The sequence below is a fragment of the Mycteria americana genome, chromosome 1 (genome assembly GCF_035582795.1).
Source record: "Mycteria americana isolate JAX WOST 10 ecotype Jacksonville Zoo and Gardens chromosome 1, USCA_MyAme_1.0, whole genome shotgun sequence".
NCBI lineage: Eukaryota > Metazoa > Chordata > Aves > Ciconiiformes > Ciconiidae > Mycteria > Mycteria americana.
In genome coordinates, this window is record NC_134365.1 from 134975707 (window position 1) to 134987910 (window position 12204).

At 39.5% G+C, this 12204-nt stretch overlaps 1 protein-coding gene across 4 annotated transcripts in view; it reads right to left on the bottom strand.

The window, feature by feature from the left end:
* CNKSR2 (connector enhancer of kinase suppressor of Ras 2) overlaps window positions 1–12204 on the bottom strand; it is a 226669-nt gene that overhangs the window by 169257 nt on the left and 45208 nt on the right. For all 4 annotated transcript variants that reach the window (XM_075521356.1, XM_075521347.1, XM_075521375.1 and 1 more), the window contains exon 3: window positions 6921–7123. In XM_075521356.1, the coding sequence (XP_075377471.1) occupies window positions 6921–7123 (203 nt within the window). The remainder of the gene's footprint in view (window positions 1–6920; window positions 7124–12204) is intronic.

Genomic DNA, 12204 nt, shown 5'->3' on the forward strand with positions numbered 1-12204 from the left:
AGATTTACCCTGTCAGGACAAGCAATAACCAAGCACGGCTAACAGGACTGTATGAAGTCTCTTACAAAGGAGAATCTAAACCAGTAACACTTTCCTTGTAAGTAAGAAGTTATGGGCTTGCAAACATTCAAGCATAATTTTCCCAGTGAATGCTCCTCTTTACTTAAATCTACAAAATAGTCACACCATAAACATCACCAAGGCTCATTCACCGAAAACAATGAGACAAAGAAATCCAGCTGAACACATTTTACCTACAGTGGAAGAAAATTTATGCATTGTGTATGCCACCATGGTGAAAAGAGGGAAATCCATTTCTGAGTGGGGAATGCGTTCTGCTACCACAGTGCTTTCATATAAAGCAGGCTTAAAGGGTGCGCTGAAGCTGAACACCTAGAATTGTTCATACGTAAACAAGAATGTTTACATCATTGGAGGCTGCACTTCTCTGTAGACAATAGAGCATCACCAAAAAAAGTTTACACAGCCCACAGTGAGGTTTGAAGGTCCTGTTCTGCTGTCCAGACTTAACCACTGAAGCATTCAAATGTCCTTAACTTTAGGCACAGATTTTAGCCTTACTTAATAGGATTTATGTACACATATAAATGCTTTGCAGAATATTAGCACATTTAAGCCCATGCCAAAATGACTTGCCCACCCAGGGTTAGAAGTCAAAGAGTTACACCCCACCACTCAGTGAATGGCCCTAAAAGCAGACCTAGACTTGCCAGAAAAGCCTTTTACTCTGAAATTTTACATTTTGTTACTACTGTCAGCAATTTGACCCATATCTTTTATGTGACCAACAATTTCTACGGGGGGCTTTTTGTTCATCTCCTTGTTCCATTTTGTTCATGTATCATGTATCCAGACAGCAGTGGTAAATTAATCAGACTGGCGCACATTTGTCAGCCTGCTAGCTTTTCTCTGGCCACAGCACTGAAAGTCTGGAATACAAAATCTATCTCCACAAGATCTCTTTGTTCCTACTACTTAAACTGCTGCTGCAGATTACACTGAAGTCTAAGTTTTTTATTTCCAAAAGGGGGATACTGCTAGGGTGAAAAACAAGGGATACAGAAGAGTTGCTGTGAAAGACATATTGAATCACTGCCCACACAGATGGCTGAGTCAAACAGTACACTAAAAAAATCCAGCGTTCCCTGACAAATCCTAATTCACGACCATTAAAATCTGTGACACAACAACAGACGCAAAATGTTGTAGTAGTTATCTCATGGGAAGTTGATTATATTTTCTTAAATTCTTAATTGAAAAATAAACTACCGCATTATCTTAGTTGTGTCTTTAATGAAGACTCAATTAAAGCCCTAAGAACAACCTAAAAACCTAAGAACAATCCCTTCCTCACTCCTAGTCTCTAAGAGTGCGTTTATAGTTTATACAGACATTGTTACTATTTGCTAAGATCCAAAACATTCTTCTTGATGTTGCACAAGATATGTGGTATGAGGAGTCCTTGCTTCAGATAACAGGGCCCAAGCACTACAGAGTAGGCAGGACCAGGAAGCCCAGAAGCACAACTAAGAAATTTTTCTCGCTTAGTGCAGTCAGCAGGAAACACAGATTTTCAGGTTGTTTGGTTGGCAAAGAAGACAGAAGTGTGGTGGGGGTGAATGAAGGCAACATATCAAACCAAGAGCAACATGGAAGATGGCACCAGCAGAAGCAAGGGACACAAACAAGCTGTGTGCTGGCAGAGCAAGGAGACAAGATGGGAAGAGACAGAGCTCAACGCAGCTGCCACCGAATGTCACCCCAGGTCAGGTTCCCTCAGGATCCTTCCACAAAGAGCATTACAGTTCTTCCCAGTTAAGACTATAGTAATGAGCTCTACCTGTTAAATCTAGCTGTCCCATGCAAGAAAAACACATGATGTACAGTGGGACTTGAAGGGGGAAAACGGGGTGCTTAAAGGATGTGTAAAAGATTCTTTTACTCCCAAGGCTGCCGTCACTGTGCAGCAGCCTCTGACTCATTAGCAGACAAACTCAACACTCAACATTGTGCCAACTTCTGATGAAAATACAACCTTCTATCTGTCTGTCAGATGGTTTGGCAAGTTCTGGGAGAAAAAGTATTGGATGAATCTCAGCACCCTTCACTCAGGACTCACCACAATTTCAGTAGTACAACCAAAAGGTAGTAGCAAATTAGTAGAAAAGGTATGAGATGCAAGCACAGTATAAGAGCTGGCTGTGTCTTAACCAGAGAGAAAGTTAGTTATAAGCATTGCTTAATGCTCTAAACTTGGAGCTCAGAAGAATTTTCTGGGATCCCTATGATATCATTGCTTTTCAGTTCATATTTGCCTCTGGACAAAAACTAGGAAGTTTTCACTGGGGTCACTGAAGACACAAGTAACATGGTAAAATCCTAACATAATTTTGTTAAAGATGAAAAAAGTAGTTTGATTCTCAAAACACTCCATGAATTCATGGTGCTTTTAGAGCAAGAAAGCCATGGATGGATGATGTATATTTAATTCAGACATATCAGAGGGGCAGTGAACACCGTCACATCCACGCACAAAGCAATACTTTCACGAAGTGGTTTTCAGGTGGACTGTAAATGTGTGCTGTAAGAACAAAACCTTACCTGGGATTAACAGAAATAAATGTCTATTTTCAATTAAATTTAAATTAAATGTGCAGATACTACTGGACACACTACTGTACAGAAAAAAATACTTTTATGAGGTTATAGATAGCTTTATGCCACAAAATTGCAATGCATTCATGTTGTGGATCCACAGTAGTGAACTCACAACAGTAATCCTACTTTAATCATACATTTAAAAAAATTCTCTCTGTTATACCTTATGTTTAGCTTGAGGGACATAAAACTTTTTACCTCAATTTTTATTTTTAGATCAGCTGAACACATTTTTCAATTGTGTTTTTTCTTCATTTGTTCTAACGTTTTTCTTTATTCAGTTTATTTTCCTTTCAACTACGTTTTTTTAATTGTCAGCATTCCAGTTTTCCTAGATGTTTCACTACCTATTTTATATTTTTGAACACTATACTAAAAAAAAAAAAAAGATGGAGATCTGTACTCATTACATTTGCCACTTGGTTGCCAGATTGTAGCACACTTTGTGGTCAGGAGTATAAAGCAGAGAGTTTTCCATGCTTGACCAGAGTGCTGCTTAACAGTATTTATCTTCCTCCTGCTTTGATACCAAACAATAAATTTGCATAAAATGAATTGCCCAGACTTTGAAGGCAAGGTTGTGTGTGTTTTCACTGCAATTCAAAAGAAACATTGAGAAATACATGTATCAGAACTGCTATACACCATCTCAGCAAAGGAAACACATTGCGCAGAAAGCACTGAGGTTTCCTTCCCAGGATGGAGTGTGTCAGCCCTATAAAAGGCAGGAGAATTTCCAGGAACCTGACACATCAAGGAAGAAGGAGGATGCAGAAAGATGGCATTATATTACTATTCCAAAGAATACAACTTTCATGAATTACCGGAATAAAGACTAAAAAGAACACCAATGTTCTAACTGGAAGTCTAGAACACCTGCATGACTGTATACATTATTCTCCAATTCTTGAGAAGTATCACCAGAGACATTTTGACACAAGTTGCTTTGAATATCATATAAGTAGTTTGTTGCTATAGCCTAAAGCATAGTTTTCCATCAGCCTAAGAGCTAAGTTAGTTGTCAAGTGAAAATGCACCATACTTTCACATAAGACTCTCAGTTTTTCAAGAAAGCACCAATCTCATCACCAAATTGGCTTGGAAAAATTTGGAAATTAGGGAAAGAGTATAAAATAAAACATTATTAAACCAAAACATTTTCTTGAAGTCTTCTGGAAGAGAAGATAGATTTTGTGGGCTGAGAAAGTAACAGGAAGTTAAAATTAGTCTAAAAAGTTTAAGGACATAATCTATTAGTGTGATGACAGTTTCTTTACAGGACGTTATTGGAGAGCTATTTCATGCTCCTCAAAATCATCAGCCAACCTCTTTGGAAAATAGCTAGAATACAGTTCCTAAATGAAACTAAACCAGAAGACTTTTAAAGCCTGGCTGTAAAAGCTACCCTAATTTTCAGTAAAACTCAATCTCTGACATACATCTGGAAGTAGGACTGCTCCAGGCAGAGACCTGGAACAAAGAGTGTCCTTGGATAGGCCCTGCACAGTGGCACTGCAAGAGCCACAGTGAAAGTAACACAGCAGATCACAGCTCTTGCACTCCCTTTGATAATTGTGCCTGGCCTAACGAGGTCCTTATAGATTGCAAGTGTCTTACAGAAACATCGTAAAAAGAGTTTGCTAGAGCAGCAAGTGAAGCACAAATCGTATGGAGTCATCACCATTCCCTACACATAAAAACCATATCATTGCATTTCTATGCACGTTGGAGCTGCTGGTAGCTGCTTCTTCCAGACATGACCTGAAAAACACTGCATAGGGGCAGCCTAGTATGGCTGTTATGATGGGGTAGATAACACTAATAGCCACTTTATTCCTCCTAATGGTTTGCTCTCCCCTCTCTCACACCCCAGAGATGGATCTGGTGTTAGAAACCAACCAAAAACTAAGATTTGGGGCCCAGATTTGATAGTAACAGCTGTGCAGAATAAAATTAAATCCATGTTCCTGACTTTAAATACTTTATTTTAAAAATCTTTCTATCTCCCCCTAGTGGCCCCAATAGCTTCTTAGAAGGAATATAATAAGCAGAATTCTATTGATCTCCAGACGTTCCCACTTCCTGAGAAAAATACAGTCACTGGCCTGCCTTCATCCTAATTTGGGGGCTTCACAAAGAAGGAAGAACAAACCTAACCAAAACACCCACACTCTCATAAATCAGAAAAGTCTTAAAATGTTACAGAAAACATTTGCCAGAACCAGGTGTTTAAGCTACACAAATCTTCAAAAGGACTTTCCCAGAAATCTGAATGAAATTAAAATATCACTTCTAGGAAGCCTTATTTGGACAGTAAAGACAGCATTGCTAAAAGCAGGCTACCACCGTGGCTGCCCTTGGAACTCCTGGGTCTGATCAGCTATCATTTCAGATAAATGCAAAAGTCATTTTGCATTTTACTGGCAGCAGAATTGATATGCATGCTTTCACAAATTATTTTAGAGATCTTCCCCCACCAACACTAAAACCTGCTAACAGAATTATCTCTGACAAATACCATATAGCTGCCTTTATAGATATAATTTTACTAAGAGGTAATTCTCAACACACTTCTGAGCTAACAACAAATTTTACAGACTGGATTTGTCTTTTAATACTAAAAGTGCATCATTTGGGCACAGTGCACGGTACTGCAGTGACACATTAGTGCTCAGATGCAGATGTTTCCTAGCATCAACAACTACTTTCTTCCTGAAGTTCAGCTACTAAATTCATATCAAGATGCCAAAAACACATTGTTTTTCAATGCGTTAAATGTATATATATGTGAAAGTTTACTTTTTAATACCAGACTATTTTATGCAAAAAACAACATCTCAGCTTCGTAACTAACAGTCTTTATCCATTAGCCACAATTCCAATGAGAAAACAATGAAGGTTACTTCTAAATAGGAAGAAGTGGCAAACACTGATATGCCTATGCAAAAGAACATGGTTTTCTACTGTTCCTTCTGTTTTAAAGCCCAGAATGATATGCTGTTCTCTGCCAAAAATGATTTGCAGGGAGAAAAAGTGAAGCCTACAGGTCTTCCAAGTAACAACAACAGGCTAGAGGCAGAGCTAAAATATATTCCCAATTTTTCAAGTCTTAATACTAAACTCTTTCCATGAGAGTGTATTGCTTCTCTGCGCATCTGATGTTAAACAGCTAAATAGAAATTCAGAAGCCCAACTTCAGGTACTCTGGGTTTGAAACTTGGGGAAAGGCTAGAAAGGGAGGAGAAAAGAAGAAGCAGTGGTAGCTGCAGTCTATTGAACAACAGAAAGAGTTTGCAGTTCAGCTTAAGAAATGGAAAAGATTCATGCCTCACCTAAACCTTTCATATGGAAATCATTTATGGGACAGAAGCCAGTTTTCCTCAGGAAAATGGAACACAACAAAACCCACAGCAGTAAATGCAAACAATTCTGGTTGGATTTTAAGAATTACACAAAGATCATACTCTGAACAAAACTTCATCTGCTGGATACAAAGTAAGATACACCTTTAAATCAAGATAAGCATTTTATTTTCACCGATAAAAATGCACTGAGATGCATTTTATAAAGACATACAGACAGACTAATTTTAACCACTTCAGGAGTTTCAATTATCATCTTAAATACCTGCATATTACTCTTGTTATCATTAGAGAAATGTCACTACAGATATAGTAAAGGAGAGCACTTAAGTCCTGGTCCCACATACTTCCTAGGTAATAGAGGTAAAAGTATAAGGCAGTTCCAATTGCAGTTCCAATTGCATCTACAGTTCCAGAGGTATTTCACCGCCATTTCAAAAAACCTAAAATGCAACATGCATGTTTACACACAGACACACACACACACACACTCTGGAAGTACATATTGACAGCTATATAATGAAAAGTATGATCACAGTTTTGTGAATTTGATACTATCAGAGCAATGAATCTGAGTTATGCAGGTCAAAATGTTCTTCTATATTAATAATAAAATACATATATAACCTAATGATGTTATCCTGTTGCTATACTGTATTTCCAGATATGTGTAGGGTTGCAGTGCATTTAGAAGTATTGTACTGAAATGCTATCTGAATTGCATGCTGACTTAACAAGAAAAAATTGCTACAAACATCCTCTCAGAATTTGTAAATGAATTCTGCTTCCACTTCAATGTCTACATTACATTTTGTAAAGAAGTTGGGGTTTGTGTGTGTGTGTGATCTGGTTACCTGTGACACATTTGGGAGATTTTACCTGTCCAACCAAGCCAGCAGACTTTTAGCTGCTCCAATCAGATCCACTACCGATGTCAGAAAATCATTCGGTAACTTGCGGCTGGTCCTTCCATCATAGTGACCACTCCTCCTCCTCCCAGTGATGAAGTTCTGCAGATTTTTGGCAGATGCATTCAGTTTGTGAGAAAGGGTTTTTAGATTTTCTGTTTCCAAACCATAGTTCTGCATTGAAAAAAAAGATAAAGAAAAGAAAGTTAGCTTTGCAGCTGAACATGAAGTACCGAGAACAGCAAGACTGCTCTTCTGCTTCAAAACTTAACCATTCCTAATAATTAAGGTAGAAATACACCCACTCATTAGTTTTTAAATGTATGGCATGTTCTGTTTCTAAAGTGCATAAAAATAGAACTAAAGAAGAGCAAAATTATGAGTGATCTCTTAGCTGGTTTTAAGTGCACTGAGAAAAACATCTCAAAATGAAGAAAAAAACTAGCCTGGAAGATTGATTTTCCAAGCAGTGCATCACTCTCAGTAGATCTGACGGTTCTCTCAGTAGATCTGATGGTTAGGGATCAGTCCCTCATGCCCGTACTCACACCGATTCCTAAGATCATATTAGGCAAGAGGGCTTGCAACTAGCAGAATTACACAGTATGGACGCAGTGTGACACCAAATTGCTTTTGTTGGTTTCAGTGAAGGAAGCATGTTCATTACCTTCTTTTCATTCTCTTTAGCAGTAAAGGACTACCAGAGAACACAGTGCTACTCTGCACAATCTCTGTGTTGCCCTTTTAAAGTCAAGTTGTAAACTTTGCTTCCATTTAAGAGTCAATCTCTTAAACTTAAATTACGTTCCTCAGCTGTGCAGCAGAGACAGAAATAATTATGCAGTAATATTAACAAATAGTACTCGAAAATCCTTCAAATTTACAAATGTTGCTGCAACGGCACTAGACAATGCCTTAATTTAATGTTCAATTACAATATAATATAACACCATCAGTGATTTGTTATTTCTAGAATAGATTTGTTTTCCTCACAAATGCAAAGAATAATAGTTATTTCAAAAGAGATCTTTTGCCTTTGTAAAGGAATAAGCAATTGCATAGACCTGAGCTTATTATTCCTGTAAGAGAAAGATGGGACTTCTGAAGGTGCTCGTCGCCTTAACCACGTCGCAGGGTTATAATAGGGGGTGCTTACAACTTGTTCAGTTGATGATGGAAAGGGCTACTTACTATCGAAGGTCGATCATTTCCTACCACAAATGACAATGAAGTAGGATGCAGAAAGCCCCTCAGCTGCACACAGAAAAATCCACTTCCTAATGACATCCCCTGTCCTCACCAGCTCTCATCCCAGGCCCCCCAGTTTGGTCCCCACACTAATCTGTCCATAAGGAGAAGAGATAGGAGAAGGGATATATTTGTCAATGATAATTTAAGACTGATGAAGCTTATTTACCTTAGTCTTTTTTCTATAGGAAATGGGGGGGGCAGGGAGGGGAGATGATTATTTACGGCAGTTGTCATGCTCCTAATCCAAACCATCTACTAAATGAACTTAATCTCCTCTTTAATTATACAGGGACTGCAGGAAGATTACACTGAAGCCAGCTCTGGTGAGCTCCCAGCCCTCCCACAACGTCCACTCCCAAGCAAATCGGAGATCATTGCCGAAAGGAGAGACTTCAGCACACGGCTTGTCTTCTGTCTCCCAGCCAGACCCTCTTCGTGCTTGGAAACCAAACACACTTTGTGAGGGAGCCGCTAAAACGACAGCCATCTTTCTGCAGCAGAAGATGCACTTTGGGACTCGGCTTAAGGAGGAAGTGACCATACGCTAAGGTTGTGTTTTAAAAATCTCTATTGTAACTTCTGAGAGCACCCATATTTTGGGCAAGGAAGGCTTTGCGGGCATGTTTCTCAACTGCACAGTTTCTGCGTAGGCACCATCCTCTGCCACCACATTCTGTTCCCAATTAGACAAATTGTATGTTTGGGCAGTGACTTTTCCACCATGTAAATATTCGATAGCAATTATACAACAGATAGAGTTAGGTTATAAATAAAAAATTACAAGATGAAAACAATAAATTAGGATGGAAAAGTAAAACGTACTTTATTATGCAGCTAAACAGCTCATAACTAATAACTTATTAAATCAGTCCAAATTAAAGAGATAAACATCAGATAAAAATAAACTTGTTTTTGCTCTGGTTTTCTGTGGTTGCTGTGGCTGAAAGAGTACGATGGAGATCAAGGACTTAGTAGGAACAAGTTGGGGGAAAAAAAACCAGGTTCCTTCTTATTTCATCCTGCTTCTTGAGCATCTACTCATTTTGGCAAAATTAACGGGAAGAAACAAATGAAAGATATTCTGGATGAAAGATACGTCACACAAAATGTCTTACAGAGGAGCCAAACCAAAACCCCACCACAAGCGAGCCCCACTACACCTGCGCAACATGGCGTTCACCTCCCCAAACACGGGGGCAACGACCACAAACTGCAGGCTGGCCACAGGGCTCCTCACAGGGCTTCCTTCTTTCTGTCACACTGAAATGTTGAACTTCTTAATTCAGGGGGCTGTTACTAAGAAGCTGAGTGCAATTATCCAAATACCATGCTTGCCTTCAAACCACATGAGGCAAACGTGAGTTTCCTCAGCGGTCACCACACCAAAACTCGTTGCCCTTCGTTAAGCCGGGGGTATGTGCAGGGAAGGAGGTGGCTGGGCCCGGGGCACCCTCTCGCCTCCCCAGCCAGGCCACGTGCAGGGCCCACGGCCGGGGGGCCTCGCACTGAGGCCCAGGCTGGATCCAAACGCTCCTCTTCAACGACCCCAAAATGCTTCACCTCCCTCTCCTTCTCCATTCCTCCCCTTTGTCACCCTGTCTGTACCTCATCCGCTTAGAGAGGAGGGTGCTGGGTACCAGCCACCGCAGCGGGAACTCGACAGGCAGCCTACAGGCCTCCGGTCACACCAGAGAGTAAAACCTGCAATACTGAACGCTGCAGACTGAGCAAAAAGATACTCAAAATTTATCCTACGACAGGAAAATAGGGTGCATTTGTTTCTTTAGAAAATCAGCTCCTGTAAAAGCTTAGTGGCCTCTTGTTAACATTTCAAGTGATGACCACCTACAGACATACTCTTTTTCAGATGTCTTTTTTCACTGTCAGATATGTGGAAAGGAAGAGACAATGTTAACAGATACAAAGTCTATTTTTACACATATTCATCAAATACGTGTGTTTTCTTTAACATAAAAAAAACTGAGGGACAAATTTAATGCCTAAGCTACATATAAAATCCAGTCTTATACGAGGAATGACACTGATTTCAGTAAAGCCTCCACCTGTAATATGAGACAGATATAGCCAGGGATGGAAAATACAGAGATAAATTTCAGGCAGAATATATTTTTGGGCAGCTGTGTTTATTGAAGCCTTCAAGTAGAAGGATCCTAAAACAGCAGCCAATCTAACAAATTCCCCCACTTTGTTTATCGCTAATATTTCTGGCCCACATTAAAAACAAACAAAGAGTTGCATGTTCTAATAATTGGAAAAAAGCTTGCTCGAATAATAACTGCCAAGTTTAATCATACTTTATATGTGATAATATACTATTAACAATATGGCTTTCTTAGAAATACACTGTGTTTATTTTCAAGCATCGTAAGAAGATAATTACAGGCAAAGGACACAATTCTTTGTTTTCCCCTTCTCTGCATTTAGCCGGCACTAACACAAGTTATGCTTTCATTAGCAAAATAATTTTACAGTTTCTGAAAGATCCACAAAGAAATCTCTGTGTGCTTGTAGGGATTACGAGAAGCAAAGCAAGTCTATGCATCCACTTTCTCAACGAGAGACCACAAAGCAAGAGTCTCTTCTGAGACAGCCCACCTCAGCAGAAACAGCTCTAATGGAGTCTCTTCTGGCAATCACGAAGAATGAACTTGATGAAGCTAAGCTACACAGAGTAATAGCTTGTCAGCAGGTGTTCAAACTAAAGGTGGTGAGAGCTATTAATAGATATTTTACCTGCTAATTACTTTTCTGTGGCTTCACATGACAGTGTGAGTGATGAATTGTAGCTCTTTTCTTCACATGCTGACAAGCAGCAGCTCTAATCACCACTGATGAGTTTTGCTTTTTTTTTTTTTTTTTTTTCTGGTAAGGGGTGCCAGCCTAGTCCCTCTGCCAGCCCACCCTTGCACCAGCACCACAGGGTAGGAAGAGAGTTCGGTAACCAAACTTTGGAAGTAAAGTGAAGTTTTTTTGGAATAGCTCAATCAATGTTCATTAGTTGTTTGTTCCTCCCCCTAATTAAAAACAAAACAAACCAAAAATCTGAGCTCATTTTACCTCTTTCCTGTGTTCAAGTCACTTAACCCTGGCTGGCAGTGAAGTGCACCTCACACTGCTAGCACAGGTTAAAAAGTAAAGTGTTCCTAACTCATGTAGTGCTACCTGCCTCTGCTGGCTCAGACAGCATGTCTAGAAGCTGCTGAGATTTTTAGGTTAGGGTATTTTTATGCTGCCTGTTGCAAGTGCAAAGACATCTCAGCTAACTAAAAAAGCCAAGCTCAGGTACCAAAAGACGTCCAGACCTAAACACACCACAATATGCAATACAGACATAGCCACAGTCCCATTAGCAAATCCAGAAATCCCCTAGAACAGATGTCTCGATCACAAATTTTATGCAACCACGAATGCCTCTACACCTCCAAGCACAAAGGCCACATTAAGTTCAAGGACATCATTTGACTTCTACAAACAATCCAAGATAGAGAAATGAGCATACAGCCCCTCTGCCTACCTCCCTAAGTAACTGTTTCTTCTTTTTCAGCCCAGAAAGCTGCTGGAAACCATGTGGAGCAAAAGGCATGCAGCGAGCAGTGCTAACTCTTACTGAAGAGACACAAGATGGGAACTGAAGATACTACCGTAACACTGGTGCTTGAGGGCAAAAGGAAAATAAAAACAGTTTCTCCAGGCAGGCAGAGCAGATAGCAGTGCTTACATCGATTAATTTCTGCTGCCCCTCTAGAGAAGGCAACCACAACTGTAGAAACTACAGAAGGTAAAGGTTTATTTTTCTTTGGCAAATATTTGTTGCCACACACACAAACATTATTTTTTAAAGAAAGAAAAAAATGGCAACCTTTTGAAAAGCAAATATTATAGTCTAGATAGCTGTACTGTGTAATAAATTATGTGCAGTGTATAATAAATTATGTGTAAAGAAATGTAACTTCTCAGTTATGCTTGATATATCTCAGTAATTT